This window comes from Meles meles, chromosome 10 (genome assembly GCF_922984935.1).
Source record: "Meles meles chromosome 10, mMelMel3.1 paternal haplotype, whole genome shotgun sequence".
Classification (NCBI taxonomy): Eukaryota; Metazoa; Chordata; class Mammalia; order Carnivora; family Mustelidae; genus Meles; species Meles meles.
The window spans coordinates 86,336,606-86,357,325 of NC_060075.1; the positions used below are offsets into that span (position 1 = coordinate 86,336,606).

Here is a 20,720-nt window from a genome sequence, read left to right on the forward strand (position 1 = left end):
TAGAAGTAAAGTGGTACTTAAATCACAAAATAAATAAAAATCAAGAAATCCCAACTAGATATACTTTAATGTATATACACTCAGGCTCACACAGGTGTATTTACACAGATCCCAAAGTAAACTTTATGGTCTCTATTATTCCATTATCTATATATAGCATTATAATTTATCAAAACAAAATCCATAATGGGAATGTCATAGCTAAAGTCATTAATATTATATTACCTAAGACTGAAGTGCCAGAAAAGGGACAGTGCATCTCTATGCCATATAAAGCCTTGAATAAATACAAACCCTGATAAAAAGAAAGCGGCGTGCCAGAGATCTCTGAAGACAGCGCCCACGCTGTAAGAGGTGCTGGTACCATGGCTCTGAGCTGCTCCTTCCTGTGTGTTATCTGTGGTGCTAGAACCATCTCCTTCCCTATGGACTTCCAAATGGGCTGCTTTTCTTAATTTCCTTGATCAGAAGAGATTAAGAGCAGAAGGTGGCTTTAAAATGTTAACAACCACTCTGTTGATAGCACATTCAAAATTGGGACCAAACATAAAGACAGGAACTTTAATACACAATAAAATTCAGTTATTAACTGGAGAAAAGTTAACACCAAGATTAAGGTACATATTCAAGAGCAACTTCTATAAATGTTGGGTTATTGTTCCTTGCTCACACTGACAGGTCAGTGAACATTAGGTTGTAACGGTATCATTGGACAGATTTTTACAAAGCATTTCTTCCCTATTTGAATGCCACTTATCTGCAGAAGAAGAAAGAAAAAAATTTAGACAGCGAGAATTACAATCTAAGTGATCAACAATGCTATTTATCTAATGTCGGTATTATTTTTTCACAAGGAGAAGGGCTTAAATCTCAACATCCCCAAACTGCAATCTCTTAGCAACCATATTCAAAGGAGGAATTGCTCCAAAAGACCCTTAAACAGAACTCCATTGTGCTGAGTGGCCAGTGAGACTTGCTACGCTTACTTAATCAAGAGACAATATTAAACAACTTTGAATAGTATTTAATAAACAGAATTTAGCTGAATTGTTTTTGCTGAAGTATCTTGTAAGTACAAGGTTTTGTAAATAGAGGGAATTATCAGCAATTCCAGCTAATATATTCCCTACAATATTAGGTGCCTTGGAAATGAGCTTTAGGAAAGAACACAAAAACAGGTATGTGCTCTCATAATGGCCTTGAAGCAAACACATAAACTAAATCACTTGGTAACTAAGCTTCCTGGTCTATTTGGAAGAGTGACTTTACAAGAAAACATTTTATTCGAGTCAAGAACAATCCTAGATTCAAATTACGCAAATCCACAAAAAGGCTGCTTTAAAAAGAGTACCTTCTTCTTTTACCCCCTGCACTGAGAGGGGGTTTTGGTGTTCTTGTTGACACAATCTGGCAGTGCACAGTTCCCAGGAGCAGCATCAGCCATATTGGCCCAATCACTTCCGTCAGAGGTATGCTATGTGGGCTAGAAGCGGAACAGAATAACACTATTGCAGCAACTACAAAGAGGGAAAGAAAATATGTTTAATTATAGATCTGACAGTCACTTCTTCAAAACGTTAAAAACTGTACTAACATTGCTTCTTCCAGATTACTTTTCTAAATTTAAATTAGTTAAAAACATTACTGCAGACAAGCTCTTTCAGACTATTTTTTTGTTTGCCACTGGCTAACCACAGTATTCGGTAATAAACTCCTGGAACAAGATAACATCCAACACAGTCTCTAAAGCACACATTTTTATGCTGCAATGAAAACCAGCTGCATATGAATCCAAGGGCATTCCTGATAAGATCACAGACAATCAAAAGAACCACTAACCTCAAGGGCACTTAATTGCTTTGTTTTACAAACAAGGAAGTCTATGATAGGTGTGTATTAAGGCTATAAAGAGCTTCTTTTCAAATAGAGATTTATCTGCTCAGAAATAACAACATAAATTTACTTGGGTATATTCTTCAGGGAAAGGAGAAAACACTCACCAATGCTAAGATTGCCACATGAAGAAGAGATCTTGTTTTTGCTTGCTCAGCAACCTTTATACTCTCCAGACTGACCTTAAGTCTCTCTAACTTTTGGGAGCCTGCCTCCTTTATCTGTCAATCAAATGGTCTTATTTCTCCCACTTTAGGGACAGATGTGTAATCAATCTAGTCTTACCAGGGTCTTAATTGTGGGCACAGGAATTAATAATGAAATGGGCATGTAACCTTAGCAGGACCAATCAGAATCTTTTTCAGGGATTAACAGAGGTAGTTAGAAAGGTCTTTCTCCCACATCACAAACAGTAAGGACTACGGAAATATAAAATTGCCAGGGGCTACATCAACCACCTCCTTAAGAGAGATGAGACCAGCACAATGAGAATAAAATCACCAGCATAAAAAGTGAAGATATCATCTGAGCCTCTAGATCCACAAATGCTTGAACACAGGGCCTAGGAGATCCTAACTCTGTTTCAGGACAGTTGGAGAATTTGAAAATCAGATTTTTGTGCATTTTGTTAGGTGTGATTACTGTAAGGTGCTTATGTAAGGTGCATATTTTGAAGAGATGCATGTCGATGTATTCAGGAGTAAAACATCATGATGTATATAATTTACTTTAACAAACTATATTAAGTACATATTTTAAAAGAAAATATAATGATTTAATTAGAAAGATGGGCATATGCTATTTAGAATGACTATGTAACATGTAAATCAGGACTCTTGAGAGTGCAAGGAGAGTTTTTAATAAAAGCACAAGGAAAACACAAGTAGATTTGGACACTTGGATAGTCCCAAGCAAACTGAATAAATGGCTATCCCAGTTATTGTTTTTGTAGTAGTCTATCTAGTTTTCTGGGTTTTTTGAAAATTTTTATGATCAGCGGCATAAACAAAAACAACACTTTTTACAAAAGCTAGCTTGCATTTGGATTTTTAAAAAATTTTATTTATTTATTTGACAGAGAGAGAGATCACAAGTAGGCAGAGAGGCAGGCAGAGAGAGAGGGGGAAGCAGGCTCCCCGCTGAGCAGAGAGCCCAGATGTGGGGCTCAATCCCAGGACCCCGAGATCATGACCGGAGCTGAAGGCAGAGGCCCAACCCACTGAGCCATCCAGGCGCTCCTTGCATTTGGTTTCTGCCACCTGCAACTGAAAGGATCCTGGTCTACCATACCAAGGTATAAGTTTCAAATACCAGTTCATCTCCTCACATGCGTTAAGAGGTATCATAAACACAACTACTCAGCTTTATGTTCTCCTGAATAGTAAGTTCCTTTAAAAAGAAAAAAAAAAAAAAGACTTAAATTTTTTAAAATGCCAATCATCTTTATGAATTACCCAGGTATGTAACTCAAAAATCTCTGGTTGTTTTATAAGAGTCCAGAATTTTGAAAACTATAGTTTTTGTTGTTTTTAATATGAACTCTGATGTGACCTTTATTAAATCCCTTTACCTTTTGGAGCCTTGATTTTTTTTTACAATAAAATAGAATATAGGTACTATAAATTCATGTGAGGTAATACATCCAAAACACTTTGAAAAGCTTCTTACAGAAGTGAATGTGTACTTAACACTGGCAAATAGTACTTTATTTGCTAGCATTAACTATCTTTAAAAAGAAGAGAGATGCAAATGCAACTTAAGAGGTTCAGAGTTTCAGGGCATCTTGGTGGCTCAGTGGGTTTAAGCGTCTGCCTTTGGCTCAGGTCATGATCCCAGGGTCCTGGGATCAAACCCCATATTTTCTCCCTCTCCCTCGGCTGCTCCCCCTACTTGTGTTCTTTCTCTGTCAAACAAATGAATAAAATATATATATAAAAAAAAAAGAGGTTCAGAGTTTCCTGGGGCGCCTGGATAGACCCAGTGGGTTAAGCCCTTGACTCTTGATTTCAGCTCGGGTCATGATCCCAGTTCTGGGATCAACCCGGCATTGGGCTCCAGGCTCAGCAAGGAGTCTGTTTGACATTCTCTCTCTTTCTCTCCCTCTACCCCTCCCCCACAACTTTCTCTCTCAAATAAATACATAAATATTTAAAAAAAAAAAAAGAGGTTGAGTTTTGGGCACAAACAAGAACATCTTTATAAAGAACTTCAGATTTGTATAACTTCTTTCTAGTTATTTATCTGTATTCTTTCGGCCCTATCAACACCATCCTCTAGTGGGGCTGGGAACCAACAAACCATATTTTATATCTTAACAGGAAGTTGTTATATTCTGTAAAATTCTGCCAGTAGAAAGCATCAGGAAAAGGTGGGGCAGGGGAGCAACTTTATTTCTCCCCTTTTTTTCCTGGTTGTGCCTGTATCCATATCCCTTCTATGGCCTCAGTTCCTAAGACAGTGGTTCTGGTATAACTTCCAACCTGTTGTTCCCCTTTAAGTGAAGGGTTACAAAGAAATCATTTACTTCTCTTATATACTGTTAAGTTATACTTTTTGATCATTTAATGAAGTCTAATGAAATAGAACTACTGAAGATTTTTGCTGGGCAGTACTTCTACAGATTCCTCTAAGAGCTCAACTAAGACAAAATGCTTTATTAGGCATGAAAGTTCCAAGGCAGGACTTCATATACTGGTCAAGCAGAACTCTAGGGATAATCACCAGAAATATAAGATATCTGAAGTTTAATTTTTAGGTCAATCTTTGAGATTTAGTGGCAGATGTTAGGCACTGGGAATAGTAAGACAAATAAGACCACAGTCTCTGCTCACTGCCTCTCCTCAATTTAGAAGAAAAGGGGGACACATAAAGAAACAAAATACCTATAATAGACTGAATTATGCCCCCCACCCTATTCATACATTGATGCCCTACAGTGTCTATATGGATGTAGTAAAGGTTGAATGAAGTCATAAGGATGGAGCCTTAGTCTGATAGGGCCATTGTCCTTCTAAGGCAAAGAGATACCAGAGATCTCGCTTGCTCTGCTCACACATAGTGGAAAGACCATGTGAGGACAGAGTGAGCAGGCAGCCACCCACAAGTCAGTAAGAGAGATTTCACCAGACACCAATCTGATGCCACATTGATCTCAGACTTTCAGACTCTAGAACTGTGAGAAAATAAATCTCTGCTGCTTAAGCCACACAGTCTATGGTATTTTGTTATGGCAGCCCAAGCAGACTAATACAATACCTATGAAGAGTGCTATATATATATTGGGAGGGTGGATAGGAAAGGATTCTCAAAGAAGGTGGCACCTGATGCCTAGTCTAACTGAGAGAACAAGTAGATGCAGATTAGGTAAATATAAGGGAAGAAGGCCACTCAAAGAAAGGGGCACATTCCAAGGCAGACGGAATTAAACACACACACACACAACACAAAAAAGAAAGAGCAAAGAGCTAATTTAGCCTGGTAAAATCTGGGGAGAGATTCAACAAGGGATGGACTAAAAACGTGGCTTTCCTCTTGAAGGCAACCAGTAACTAGGAAGAGATTTAGACCTTAAGTGGCTAGTTTGAATTTCCAATTTAAAAGGTAAAAGGACAGAAGGCAGAAGATATAAGGGCTCTTGGCAGTAATCTAGGTGAGAAATGACATAAGCAAAAAGCATAAATGGAGTCGAGAATACATAGCTGAGATACTTAAAAGGCATGTAATTGAAATAAAAAACTATACACAGTTATACAGAACCAAATCTGACTGCACATGATTCTTTCTACCTCTTAGGAGAAAGGTAGGATAGAGAATGAAGTAATTCAGAGTACTGCACCCTACTTTTCTATGCAAAAATGTGGAGGCACAGGGGTTCGAGTAGTTCCTGCAGATTCCTGGGGTCATTAAGGCTCATATCATCATTTTGTCACTGGCTGTGACTCGAAGCAGGTTAAATCACTTCTTTGATTTGGTAGGAGAATATTCAATGTTCACCACTTAGGAACACTTACAATGTCAAACTTTGGTTCTGAAATGAAAAATATCTTTTTCATGTCTGATCTAACCTGTCTTCCTTATTTAACATAGACAAGCCAGTAAGTAAATTTTAGACACAATATGTGCACTCTAGTTACAATGGAAACTAGTCATTATAATAGCAAAAGACAGCAAAAAGCTTAAATGTCCAATACTGATAAAGCACAGAATATTTTACAATAATTTAAAAATGTATTTTTAAGACTCTGATACTTGTGATGACATGAGGCAAGAAAATATAATTTTTTATACAGAATAATCTCAACATTTAAAAATGTTGCAAAGTAAACTGAAAGGCAAGATTTGCGGTAGGTAAATTAAAAATTTTTTTTCCTACATTTTCTAAATTTTCTGCAAAGAACATTTATCATTTCTTTAATCAGAAACACACACACAGTCTCTCTACTGATAAAAATCACAAACCTTCAGCGTTTACTTCCTTTTATGTATATAAGATGTACCCTGGCTTAAAAGAAACAACTTTACCTAAATAAATGTCTATAGGTTTTATTACATTTTTCATTTACTTAAAAGACCTTTATCTGAAAAAAGAAATTTATCTTTTTCCTTAAGAGTTTGTTGATAAAACATATTTAAATAATCATTCAGGATTACAATCATGTTTTTAAAAAAGCAAGACATTAGAATGACTGAAAGGGTAACCACTAAATTAAAATCACTGTTTTTATTAGAGCACAGGGATGTGAGTGGTGTCTTCCTCAGGCTTCCGAGCGCTCTCCAGCATCATATATTATGCATTATATGCTGTGGCTCTGACTTGGCACCCGTGTGCATCCGTGCTGGTAGGCAGCATGCTGGGACTGTTGAGCATGTCGCTCTGCATTCAGACTGCTTAGACTTGAATATGGACTCTCCTGCACCTGCAGACTGTGTGACTTTGGACCCTCAGGTCCTTTAGATTCCTTTCTATCAGTTAGGCAGAACACCAGTACCTGTACTTCCCTGCATGGTGGTTTTGAGAATTAAACGAGAATCTGAAGAGCACTCAGAAAATGGGGTATGTATTCTCTGTATGCAATGAGGACAGTCTCAGAAGACAAATGGTTAAAAGAAAAAAGAAACCATGGCTGAGACAGGAAAAATGAACTCATACAGCTTGTATAAAAAAGACTGGTGGTAAGTATATGTGGTATGTACGTGCATTTGAAGAGACTTTCTAATTGTTAAATACCTCTCAATCTGTATTTTTCTTTAACCATCCACAGATTCTAATTTTCATTAAATTATACTGGAAAATAACTGCTTTGTTTTCTCAATTAATATCTAATATTAATATCTAATATTTAAATGAAATATCATAATCAATGTGTATCTTCACACTTAGTATAATTAGTATATGTTTTTTTAAAAAGCCTTAGTAACTCTAAAAACATAACACCCTGAAAGTTAAAAGCAAAATGAATTTCTATCACTTAATTATACCTTGAAGAAGATAAAGGACAAGAAGCCAGAAAAAGATGACTTTTGATGTTACTTGTAACCACCACCGGAAGAAAAAGGGGAAAAACACAACTCGAACAATTCCCTTTCTAGTCAGAGAAGTCCAAGGACTTTCAGGTTTTGCCTTAGCAAATGCAGACCCTAGAAAAAGTAAAATAAAATGACATAGTACATTTATCATTCTTTAATTTCCTTTGAGAAAAAATTTCAACATTTGAGGAAAAACCATGTCTAATTTTATTTTGCATTACACTGTGAGAAATGCCCAATTTTGGGTATTAGACACATTTATTTTTTTTTTTTGAAATAAAGTTTATTGAAGTTTCTGTCGGTATTTACATATGATACACGGCAAATAACAGAGCCAGGACCCCCAACCCACCCCTTCCCCACCCCCAAACCCCCCTCCCCCCGGGTATTAGACACATTTAAAAACATTCTTCATGCTATCATATTAACTCAGGTACTCTGAAGAAAACAATTTTTAACTGACATAACAGCAGAATTTCTCCCACATTATTTTATAAATATAAGACAATGTTGAAATGTTAGTTTCAAATAGGAATTAAAAGTTACTTTAATTTTTATAACCAAGCCATATAGCTTGCTAAGCAAACACAAGCTGGTTTTCTTTTCTTTTTATTATTTCTTAGCCCGATCTTTAGTGGGAGTAAAGACTAGTCAATGGTGTTTAAATACCTCCATTATCTCTTGTACAAGTCCTGCCTTCACTTATGCTCACATTGCTTTTATTCCTACAAACATATATCTAACCCACTTTGAATTCTCTTCCTTCAAGATCAATTTCTAATTGCATTAAGCTTTAATTTATTCAAGACTCACCTCTTACAAGATCAACATCTATGAGGTCTGGTTTCACATGTGCTGTTTTCTTTGGTTTATTCCTTAAACCCTATAATATATTAAAGTAGTAGTGGTAAGAGAGTAGATCTTAGAAGTCCTTATCACAAGAAAAAAAAATCTTTGTAACTGGGTATGGGGATGGATGTTCACTACTTATTGTGGTATCATTTCTCAATACATACATATCTCAACATATACAAATATCAAATATCGAATCATGCTGAATACCTAAAAGAATATAATCCTCTATGTCAATTATACCTCAATAAAAAAATAGTATTGGAATTCAGTAGATGTATTTTAAAATCCAGACTAATGCAAAATAATCAAATTCTAAAGATTTCAACTAAAAAAAATCTTTAAGGAATATAATGGGGAAAAATATAAAACACAACATCTTTGTTTCAACTGGAACATAACTGTAGTATTTTAATATATTTTATTATTTCCCAAAAGGATCAATTTAGGGATGTGTGGACAGGGGAGGGCTGTTTATTACTGAAAGCAAAATTCTAGAACAAAGACTATTACTAACACCCAATCTGGATGTGCGGTCTGAGATGGTCCAAGAGACTGTGTGGGCCCACGTTTGCACAGGAGAATGGGTTGAGGCTGGCTCGGGGAGCAGGGGCCCTGAGAGGCCCTCAAGGGGTGATGCTGGGAGCGCTGCTGCAGGAAGCAGTGGTTCACAAAGCTGGGGACAGACAGGGATGCAAACTTCTCAGCTGATGCCAACACGTGGGGGTGGTATTAGCTGAGATCCAGAGAGGATGAAGTGCACCTCAGGATGGCCACTATGTTCACATGCCAAACACTAAGGAGACCACAATACTACCTAATCACCTTAGAACTTAGACGCCATGCCCAGGCGAAGGAGGAGGGAAAAGCAGAAGTCACAAACTGAATTAGTTTAAACTCGGAATTACTGAACACTAAGGTTAAGTTTCTGCCACCAGTGTACTGAGTGGGAATAAGGGTAGAGATCAAAATCATTGAAAACACACACACACACACAAAACTAGGATGTTAAGAATTGGAAGGGCTTAGCTAAATTCCTCCAGAAGCCAAGTGCTGAGATATGAGACACGGTGTTTAGATGATTTGTTTCCTATTCATTCAATTAATCAAGTAACTGAGCAGTAAATTCTATTTGGTCCTGATCCAAAAAACGATGACCCCCAAGGTAAAAATTTAGTTAAGTACTGTTTGCATCCAAAACAAAGAAGAGGAGACTATTTGAGCTCAGAATTAACTGAGATGTTTAAACCAAATGTACCCTGAAATCAAGAAGCAATAACTGTTGAACCCTTTCAAATAGTCTGTCCATGTGAAGTTGTAAACTACTCAGAGGTACAAAAACAAGAGAAAAAAAGAGGATAGAAGACATAGTCATGGTAGTTTTATATATAGGCGGCCCTCATATTCATAGATTCTTTATTTGCAAATTTATTTTATCCCCAAATCAATACTTGCTGCACTTTTGCAGTCATTTGCAGATATGCACAAAGTTAAGAATGGCAAAAAATTTGAGTCACCCAATGTGCACACTCTCAGCTGCAGTCAAACAAGGCAACAATCTGCCTACTTATTTCAGCTCTCATGCTGAAAATAAGTATCCTTTTTACAGTCAGTTTCATGCTGGGTTTTGCTTTTTTTGTACTTCTTGTTGGTAATTTTGTTGTTTAAAAATGGACCTCAAGCGGGGCACCTGGGTGGCTCAGTGAGTTAAGTCTCTGCCTTCGCCTCAGGTCATGATCCCAGGGTCCTAGGATCGAGCCCCATATCGGGCTCTCTGCCCAGCAGAGAGCCTGCTTCCTTTCCTCTCTCTCTGTCTGCCTCTCTGCCTACTTGTGATCTCTCTGTCAAATAAATAAATAAAATCTTAAAAAAAAAAAAAAATGGACCTCAAGCACAATACTGAAGTGATCTAGTGGTCTAGTGTTCCTACATGTAAAGAAGGCTGTGATGTGCCTCACTGAGAAGATGTGTGCTAGATGAGCTATGTTTGGGCTTGAGTTAGTGTCGTTGGCCATGAGTTCAGTTGTTAATGCAGCAACAACATCTATCAAACAAGGTGTCTTTCAACAGAACCGTACATAAAACAAGGGTATGTACTAATAATCACTTGATGAAAGTGTGACTAGAGGTGGAGTAATGGTCAGTATCTGCTAATTCAGTGTTCATGCTGACTTTATAGAACGTAACTCCTGTGAATTAACGAGACCTGACTGCATCTGTACTTCATTTCCCATTTTAATTCATGACAGAGTGGCTCGCAGACTATGAATCATCCCCAGTATTTTGCAAACTGGAAAAGCAATTCTAATACTACATATATGTAAAAACAAAATTTCATTAATAGAGATTTAAATTTGGTATGAAGTTTGAGATTTAACCTTTATTACCGTCAACATTTTTAAAAACAGTACTACATATTTTGATTTACTTCTTTTATACATTCTTTTTCAAATAATTTGAAAATGATCTTATTGCCAATGTTTTATGAAAAATCTGAAGCTTAATTTACTGCTGTTTACCTAAAATTTTTATCAGGTCGTTTAAAGAACTTAAAGTTCTTATGAGAGGAACAGTAAATTAACTTGATTTATGCAATTGTGTTGTTTTCAACATGTTCATTCTTCTTGACCTATTTCATATGTGGTTCATTTCTTATTTAATATTTCATTAAAACTTTAGTTTGAGGGGTGCTTGGGTGGCTCAGTGGGTTAAGGCCTCTGCCTTCAGCTCAGGTCATGATCCCAGGTCCTGGGATCGAGCCCCACATCGGGCTCTCTGCTCGGCAGGAAGCCTGCTTCCTCCTCTCTCTCTGCCTGCCTCTCTGCCAAATAAATCAAATCTTTAAAAAACAACAACAACAAAAAAAAACCCTTTAGTTTGAGCTACACTGTAGAGTCACAGCACAGTTGCCAGTTTTATTTATTTATTTGTTTGTTTTGAGAGAGAAAGTATGTGCACATGAACAGGGGAAGGAGGAGGTAGAAGGAGAGGGAGAGAGCGCATCTTAAACAGGCTCCATGACCTGCAGAGACTGACATAGGGCTCAATCTCACAACCTTAAGATCATAACCTGAGCCAAAAATCAAGAGTCAGACGCTTAACTATTTACTTATATTTTTTATAATTGCCAGTTTTGACAAAACTCACCTTCACAATTACACATCAGAATATTTAGAGAGTTTAAAATAAGAAAAACCTAACTGATAAATCTTCTAACATTAATGATTTTAAACACAAAAGATACTGGCACCCATACGTAAGCATTTGTAAGATCTGATTTTAATTCTGTAGGTATTTTAAGCTGGAAAATTTTAAATTGGTTTAGAATACACTATATTCACACAAAATGGCATAGCTTTCAGGGCTATCATTATTGACCATCAAAAAGTTTACATGAACAAACGAAAAATGAAAACTAAGTTCAAAAGAAAAGATTTTAGTAACTACTGACTTAACTAGAAAGTAGAAACAATCAGGCACTATAAATATAATTAATCTCCAAGAAATCCAAGTAATATATTCTTTATTGAATATACACATAAACTCTTAAAGTACATTCCTAAGGCATAATAACACAAATTGTATGAAGTTTTGAATTTTTTTAAATCTGTAAATACACAGATAATGTTGAGTCAAAAAGCTTAAAACAGTTGTTTAAATTTAGAAAGTACTTCTGTTCAATGATGCAGACGTACCATGGATGGAACTATTAGAATACTGTGATTCCACCAAAGTACATAACCATCAGTTTCACTTTCCAGAAATCCTACTTAGTTTCCCCATCCTGTTTTCCCTCTATAATGATTTTAAATAGCATGGTTCTTTTTTATTGAAGCTTTATAACTCTAGTAAGTACTAAAACGGGGGGGAAATTCCATTTACTTTTAAATTTGAGCCAAGGTGAACAGAAAATGGAAGTTTTCGGTTATAATTTCTAAAATGTTTAAGAAAAAAATAATTTGCAACTTAGAAAAAACTTTAGCAATATCAACTAAGGTTTTCAATTTAAAAAAATAGACATTTCCAAGGAATATATTCTCAGGACAAACTCAATGCATTCTGTATAGTGTTTTCTAAGGATGAGGTACAGTGTTTTGGGTTTCTTTTTAAATCAAATATTAACAGACCACAGTTGTTTCTCTACGTTCCTTAGAATAAATGCAAAATTATTTTACACTATAAACAATTTGCCTCCACAAGGGAATGTTTTAGGCTTATCAACAAATGTACCCCTTTATTTAATTCAAAGTAGTAAGAGTAAGCTTTATACCGCTTTTACTTCTTCACTATTACAAAACGCTATCTTTAAAGGGAGACATATTTCAGAAAAAAATTACAGTTCTTGGCCTTCCCCAAGTTCACCCTGTCAGGCATCGAGGAACGGCTAACATAATGCTCCATTACCCTAACTTCTATTTAGCCATTCAAATAGTTCTAAAAGTGAGGAATGTAGTATTTTCTGATGAGTGGCTTAAATGGTTTCAAGGCCTCATACTAAACCTGCATGCTGCTCTTCACTTGCTTGAGTATTCTCACTCTGCACGATGTTCTTGCCAGACTACTGTCTCATAGATCTCTTACCTCCTTCCCTTTTATCTCTTCCTTTACCTATCCATTAAATGTTGTTTTCCAGTGTTCTGTTCTCAGCCTTTTCCTGTCATCAGCCAGTGTAATTCTCACTCCTACAGTTGTATTGATATAATGTGTTATAATAAATGTGTATAGCACACATATACATACTGATAAACACACACTTTCATATCGAGGACTCCCAAATCTCCCTCCCAAGTACCACCTGAGTATTTCTACAGCACAATTACAAATCTGCTCCTCTTCTAGTATTTCCCATCATGCCTGAGTGAAGTTTCTAAAACATAAATTTAATCAGGTAACTTTTTCTGTTTAAAATCCTTCAATGTCACCCTTATCATTTTCCAGATTATGTCCAGACTCTCCCAGGTGAGGCAGTTAAGCCCCTGCACAATCTGACTCCCACTTTCCTTTCTAGATTCATGCCCAACCACCCCAATCTCCTTCCTCCACCCAACCTATTACCAGTCAAGCTCCTTGAGGATTCCTCAGTCAGTCCTGTTCCTTTTTTCCTGCATGTTTATTTTCATATGCTCTTCATTTTGTCTGGAATGTTTTCCTCATTCTCCCCAATGTTTGTCAAACTCAGCTCATGAGTCACTTCCTCTGAAAATCTTTCCTAACCTCCCCAGGGCTGCTTCCCCCTGCACTCCCCAACAGAGACCTAAACTGAATCGATCTCATTTGTAATTATGAATCTCATCTACAAAATTATAATCCATTCCATCTTTCCCATGATTTAATCCTGTATTTAACACATAGCAGGTGCTTACAGCAACTTACATTCTTCATGAAAATAGTTTAAAGATTAAAATTGACCAATGGCAAAGAATCTTGCTCTTCATTATAGGTGACTAAGTTGTCTAAACACTGAGTTTTTGTTTTTTGGTTTTTTTTTTTGACAGATTTTTAAGAAACTACAGACACTGGTTTCTAATCTAACATAAACCTTTTCATACAAAATAGAAAATGTCAAGCCACTGAAGTAACATTCTCTGGGCTCAGATTAAATTTAGCTCGTGCAGTAACACACAGATTAGTATTACCTATGCAAATGAAAAATACAACTCTTATTATCAAAAAGGAGCAAATGCTAAGAAACAGAACCAGTTTCGTGAAAAAATAGTTTTCATGCTAGAAAGGTAGCCTATGAGAATGTCTTATCAGCATAAGTGATAACATGTTCAAGAAGAAACCACCTACTACAAAAACATTTCTATTAATGCTTTACGTTCCTAAGTTCTTTTTAAAAAAATGACCAACTCTTCAGCGGCTCTACTTGCGTCCAAGTCATTCTGTTAGTAGCACCGAAAGCAGATCTCAGTGAAGCAGAGCAGCATTTGACAGGACCACTCAGGCGGGAAAAGTCCTTGAAACACTTACCAGTTTAATAAACTGTACAGAGCAATGACAGCATCAAAGGGGAGGAAAAGCAAACTAGAAGTATAAGGTGACAAGTGAAAGGGAAAGAGAGCTGATAAAAAATAATCATTAGAAAATAATTTTAAGAAGAACAGAAGATGCTAAAAAGCAAAAAAACAAAACAAAACAAACAAAAAAACTCATCAGAGGTAAAGACACATGACTCCACCAGCATAAGAGTTTACCTCTGTATTTAAAAGTTTGGATAGAGTGCTCGCTTCGGCAGCACATATACTAAAAAAGTTTGGATAGAATAAGTAATATTTATACCTTAAAAGCGTATGGAAAGATACAAGACAAAATGTGGTTAATTTATAGAACTATGTTTCAGAATATATGAAATGAAATAAACTTGTTACCTTGATTTCTCTTTGCTCGACAGATTTTTCCCATATTTGTTGATCATATGCTCCAATCTATGTAAATAAATAAAATACAACACTGCATTAAATGATAATTGTTGGTACCTGTCCAATAGCTATAACTCTGCTTGCATTATAAGCAACTCCGCGTTCATTCAGCACCAAGTACGTTCAGCTTTGTCTCAGACTTCTGGGATCAATACTGTACTGCAGTAGTTCTCAAAGGTACAGTTTCAGGACCAGCAGTTTTAGCACCACCTGGGAACTTGCTGAAAATGCCAACTCTCTGGCCTCACCCCAGAGCTGCTCAGTCATATGGCTGTGGCCCCAACTATCTGCGTTTTAAAAATTCCTCTAGATGATTCTGATACACTACAAAAGTTTGAGAACCACTGCCCTAAGGGAATCCTTTATTTAACATAAACATAGCTCTGGTACCTCCAAGAAAAAACTACCAATAATAAATCCTATGCAGTTATTTTTAAAGAAAATACAAATGGGGGCGCCTGGGTGTCTCAGTTGGTTAAGCGACTGCCTTCAGCTCAGGTCATGACTCTGAAGTCCTGGGATCAAGTCCCACATTGGGCTCCCTGCTTGGCAGAGAGTCTGCTTTCCCTCTGACCTCTTCCCTCTCATGCTCTCTTTCTCTCTCTCTCTGTCAAATAAATTTAAAAACTTGAAAAAAAGAAAATACAAATGTTCTACAGAATTAAAAATTCATAAGCATATAGATCAAAATTACCACTTGGGTTACAGTTTAAACTAGAAAATAAAGTCTTGAAAGTGATTGAAGACACAGGGTGAATATCGAGAAGTAGAATTCCTTTTAGCTTCTATGCCCATCACTCTCAGATGCTGTAAAGTTCTCTGAACTACACCTTCACCTGGGCAGGATGAACAAACCATTCTTACTGGCTGTCTCAAAGTTCTTTGCTGTTAACACATATTGTCCCTAGACCTTTAATTCCCAGTGTCCAACTGGACACTCAAGTGGGTCATTAGCTTATAGTTTTAACTGAGGATTTTCACTTTTAGCATTAATTGAAAATTAGAATTCTGAGAAATTAAAATTACTTCAGTTAATTACGAGATGAGACAGACAGAGACCAGATTCAGGCAGAGGTGTTATGAGGATATTCAGGAAAGAGTATTTTCTGACTCATGACATCATTCTACCCAAAAGAATTTTTATCTATAACACTCTTTAAAATCTTGTTTTAAGAAATGAGAAATTGAGAATTCAAGCTGCTTTAAAGACAGACATGAAGGGGGTAGAATAAAATGATTACATGACTCCATAAGTGCCTTTCATTTTGATTATTCTCTCTTACATATCATCTTATTCAAACTAACTTCTCTGGTCCTTTAAATCCTTTTCTCTTTTTCATCAACTTCCTGTGACTCCTTTCTTATTTTTTAAAAACACTTTGTGATATGATATACCCTGCAAATTAAAATCTTAGAACACCTAGACCAAGCCACATGGACTGAACAACTCAGGTACATGTAACCAAAATTGCCAGGAGTCTCTCTCTCTAAAGCAGGACAGATCAGCAATAACCAACTGGTTGGACTTAACAGCAGAGCTAACCTGCAGTAACTAGTTGTCTTTTACCCTCCTAAAATTTAAATTCAATCAATCATCTTCTTTAAAAATCAAAAAAGGTAAGTATGGGAACACAGATTCTACAGGAGCAATTCTGTTCTAACTTGATAATTCAGAATGACTGAGTTTAATTCAATCAAAACTTATTTTTAAAATGTGCAACGATTTCAATGGCACTGCATGCTTTTTAGTGAAACAATAACCCAAACTAATAAAGAATAGGTACTGATATGGTTTAGTGATTATTCTCGCAGTATTTTGTTTTCACATACAAAAGAATGCACTTAATTCTCTTTAAAAAGAACTCTATTTTTATGTCAAGATGACAAGAATATGGACATGGAAATGTATGTCCCACAATTTTAAAATAAGGGAAAATAAAATAATGCATATACAAAAGACCAAATCAGAAGAAATGCATGTCAGTCCTTGGCCTACGTAGGTTTGATGCAATCCCAGCATGGTACTCAATAGCTCCAGACTTAAAAAGGCTCAGAAAGTCTAATAAATCTTGTAGGGAAGCGGTGGCTAAAAGTGGAAAAGCTGGGGCGCCTGGGTGGCTCAATGGTTAAAGCCGCTGCCTTCGGCTCAGGTCATGATCTCAGGGTCCTGGGATCGAGTCCCGCATCGGGCTCTCTGCTCAGCAGCAAGCCTGCTTCCCTCTCTCTCTGCCTGCCTCTCTGCCTACTTGTGATCTCTCTCTGTCAAATAAGTAAATAAAAAATCTTTAAAAAAAAAATATATATAGGGGCGCCTGGGTGGCTCAGTGGTTTAAGCCGCTGCCTTCGGCTCAGGTCATGATCTCGGGGTCCTGGGATCGAGTCCCGCATCGGGCTCTCTGCTCGGCAGGGAGCCTGCTTCCCTCTCACTCTCTCTGCCTGCCTCTCTGCCTACTTGTATCTCTCTCTGTCAAATAAATAAATAAAATCTTTAAAAAAAAAAAAAATATATATATATAAAAGTGGAAAAGCTTTTTGAAGGCTGAGGTACTTGTAAATAGCAATACTTGTAAATAATACTTGTAAATAACCCTAAAAAAGGGCAGTGGTGGTGAGGTATAATCCTATAAAAAGGATAAAGATGGCTTATTTTATTGGAGAGTTCATTTCCCCCCCCCCCCGCCAAAGATTTGATGGGTTAGAGGAAGGACAGCTTTCACTGTAATAGAAGGTGGGATCTTAACCTTTTTTTTTTTTTTTTAAACTAGATAAATGTCACTTTCAATTACAAGCAATTAAATATCTCTCCAGGGGAGACATCAGTTTTCCTTTGCAGAGGACATATTTGTTTTAAAAACACTACCAGACAGATCTTTCAGTTGTGTGAGCAAATAGACCACTTTCTTGAAAAACAGTGTGAGGGTGCCGTGAACCTAAATACAGGTATTTTACCTGGTCATGGCTCTGCTTAATAATGCACATGCCACTAACAAATTAGCCTTAAATATAAATTCAGACTGAATTGTGTCTGAAAATTATCTGTTTCTTGGGATGTGTGTGTGGCACATCAAAGGCCTCCTGAAATCAGGGTGTGGCAGGATGCCAGAAGGGACAGGGAAGGAATTCTAAAGACCCCTTCTGATCTAAAGCCTCATTTAATTGCACAATGAAATCTGTCAAGATAGATCAGAACACCTGCCGCTGAGGTCAAGCTATTCTCTTATAAGAAACAATCTTCTGGTTAGTCGACACAGAGCAAGAAAAGAAGTCAAACTTTAAGAACCATCTGCTCAAGACTGGATGAAGGATAACTTGCAGAGCTGTGCTAACAAAATTAAAAGCAAATAACTCAACAAATGTTCTAAAGGTTCTGGTTCTATTCTACCTCTGACACACAGACACTTGGCAGATTTGACTAAACCATCTAAACTCGAAATGGTTTCTTCTTTTATTTCTTCTACATAAAATTAAATCACAAAGCTGAGTTCAATTATAGTTCTCTGCAAAATCTCAGGACAAAAAATTACCTTATTTTTAAAATGCCATACAAAAGAGTAAGGGAATCTCAGCAGTAATATTTATCTAAGAGAACAGAAATTTTAATCAGATAATACGTTCTTCAACTCGGAAAAGAATATTATGTAATATGTTGGCTACTTCCATAATTCGGCTGCTCCTAATGATTCTCCCCTGCCCCCAACAATGCCTCCACTACTTGCGTGTCTAGAAAAGTGCCCAACATTCTATAGAAACAAAAGGACACAGGATATATATATATATATATATATATATATATATATATATATATATAAAATGCTTTTTTGGTAGACAGACCTACAAATACCAAGGCAAATAGTGTATGAGTAGTACTACAGTTTTCCAACCCATTCTTCGTAACCAGTGATCTGCTTCAAGGAGGGAAAAGCACTGCTTCTCTCTTATTATGAGAGAAGACTCTGAAATCCTGATTTACATCTGATGTGCAGGCAACAGCTTGGTACATATTAAGAAAGTTCATTCTCTGGTGCCTGGCTATGGTAAGCAATCTTATTAACACTCTGGTTCTCAATCCCACAGATGCCATGGACACCTTAAGCCTCTTAAACCTCAGTGTCCTCTTACCCCAACCAGAGCTGACCTCTTTTTTTTTTTTTTTTTTAACCTGGTCCTAGACCCAACACTTTGCCCTCTATAAATTAATCCTGCATCTTCAACAGCAGGTCTGACAATCCTATATTGATCTATTAGAATACTTTCCATAATGACAGAAAGGACAATTCTAAATTTCCTTCCCACAGGTTTTAATTCCTAATTACTATGACCATTACCTCTTTTGGCAGAACATCTAGCCAACTACTTCAACTACTAAGATTGAAGCTACAAGATGCAAATATCTTCATTTGCTATCTTCTCCATCTCTAGTATTTGTTTTCTCATCAATTATTTCTAGTATTTTCTTTCCTCTTATTTTTACAAATGAATTTTGCACCTTTACAGAAGTTAAGGCTGATTAAAAACAAACCAAATAAATAAATAAATAAGGGAAAAGCATCCTGAAAGTGGTAAAAAAAATTTTTTTAAGGAAAAAATGAGAAGTAATTAAGATAGTATAGTAATATCAAGTGAACTGAAATTCAATCAAATGAATACTATAGATATTTTCTGACCTGAAGACTATCATAAAAGGAAAATGTATATGGTATAAATCTGAAATTAATATAGCTAATGTTACATTAAATATAAATGGATGGGCGGAGGCATGAGGGAGGAGAAGACTGGTAAATGGAGAAAAAGCCTGTCTTTGTTCAGGAGTCTACCAGAATCAGGCTTCTAAGAAAAAAAATTCTGTGATGAATATGATGGTATCAAGAGTACAAATGTTAAAACCTAGACAATTAGATGGTGAAATGGGAAACACATATCACTATGGAATTCTAGAAAAGAAACATCTGAAAACAATTTGAAAAGCTACACTTAGGTGATCTGATTACCTCTCAGGTCATCACATTCAGAACAGCAGTGGCTCAAATATCAAGAGGCTAAAGAGAAGGTGTAAAAGGTAGTTACCAATAGTTTAATTAGATTACGTGCTTAGGTAAAAGATTTAGAGTTCACAAATAAATATAAGCAGCGCAAATGGACAGATTTGGACACATATTTTAAGTTACCTCATTTCCTCAGCAAATGAACAGATAGACCATAATACTATATATCAAAATCCTAATTTTTCCTACTTCTATCATGCTCAGTTTCTTTTTTTGGAATCTCATTTCAGAAACAATGAAGAGCAAGCTATTAATTCTCGTGAACATCAAAAATTTTTTTTTAAGATTTTATTTATTTATTTGACAGACAGAGATCACAAGTAGACAGAGAGCCAGGCAGAGAGAGAGGAGGAAGCAGGCTCCCTGCGGAGCAGAGAGCCCGATGTGGGACTCGATCCCAGGACCCTGGGATCATGACCTGTGCCGAAGGCAGAGGCTTTAACCCACTGAGCCACCCAGGCGCCCATAAACATCAAATTTAATTCAAAAAGTAAACACAGAGTTCAAATCCCTTCCTAGCTTGGCCCACTCAATAAACATCAGAGGCCAGTCGTGTACCAGGACAAATGTAGTCCACCTTTGGTAGCAAGAGTGTATGTTAAAAAGCATGACAAGGATACAAAAGCTCAAGAATTTCTTGAGACAATGTCATCCAAATAAATAAATAAATAAGAAGAGAGAGATGCCCATGACCTTGCTGATTTTTTCCATCTCTAAAGTGACAGCAAATACATTCTATTTTTTCTGTGACTATTTTTTTTGTACATCTATCATCAACTACAAGACCCTTATAGGTAAATGTCATATTGCTTTTACACTTAGGACAAGTCTCATATTTTAATAGTGATTTAGTAGCTATACAACCAAAGATAATTTTTAACCTTGAGTCCTTTTTTTTTCTTTTTATAAAAATAGAAGTTATCGGGGTGCCTGGGTGGCTCAGTGGATTAAGCCGCTGCCTTCAGCTCAGGTCATGATCTCAGGG

The 20,720-nt window shown here is 36.5% G+C and overlaps 1 protein-coding gene across 9 annotated transcripts in view; it reads right to left on the reverse strand.

Moving 5' to 3' along the window:
* PHTF2 (putative homeodomain transcription factor 2) overlaps positions 1-20,720 on the reverse strand; it is a 151,320-nt gene that overhangs the window by 71,230 nt on the left and 59,370 nt on the right. For 7 of the 9 annotated variants that reach the window (XR_006820592.1, XR_006820593.1, XR_006820595.1 and 4 more), the window contains exons 3-7: positions 14,643-14,699; positions 8,233-8,302; positions 7,372-7,530; positions 1,352-1,517; positions 295-459 (exon numbers count right to left, since the gene is read on the reverse strand). Coding sequence is in view for 2 of the 9 variants with exons in the window: in XM_046021622.1 (XP_045877578.1) it covers positions 295-459; positions 1,352-1,517; positions 7,372-7,530; positions 8,233-8,302; positions 14,643-14,699 (617 nt within the window). In the remaining 7 variants the exon portion in view is untranslated. The remainder of the gene's footprint in view (positions 1-294; positions 460-1,351; positions 1,518-7,371; positions 7,531-8,232; positions 8,303-14,642; positions 14,700-20,720) is intronic. The other 2 variants (XR_006820598.1, XR_006820597.1) reach the window with 1 other exon arrangement.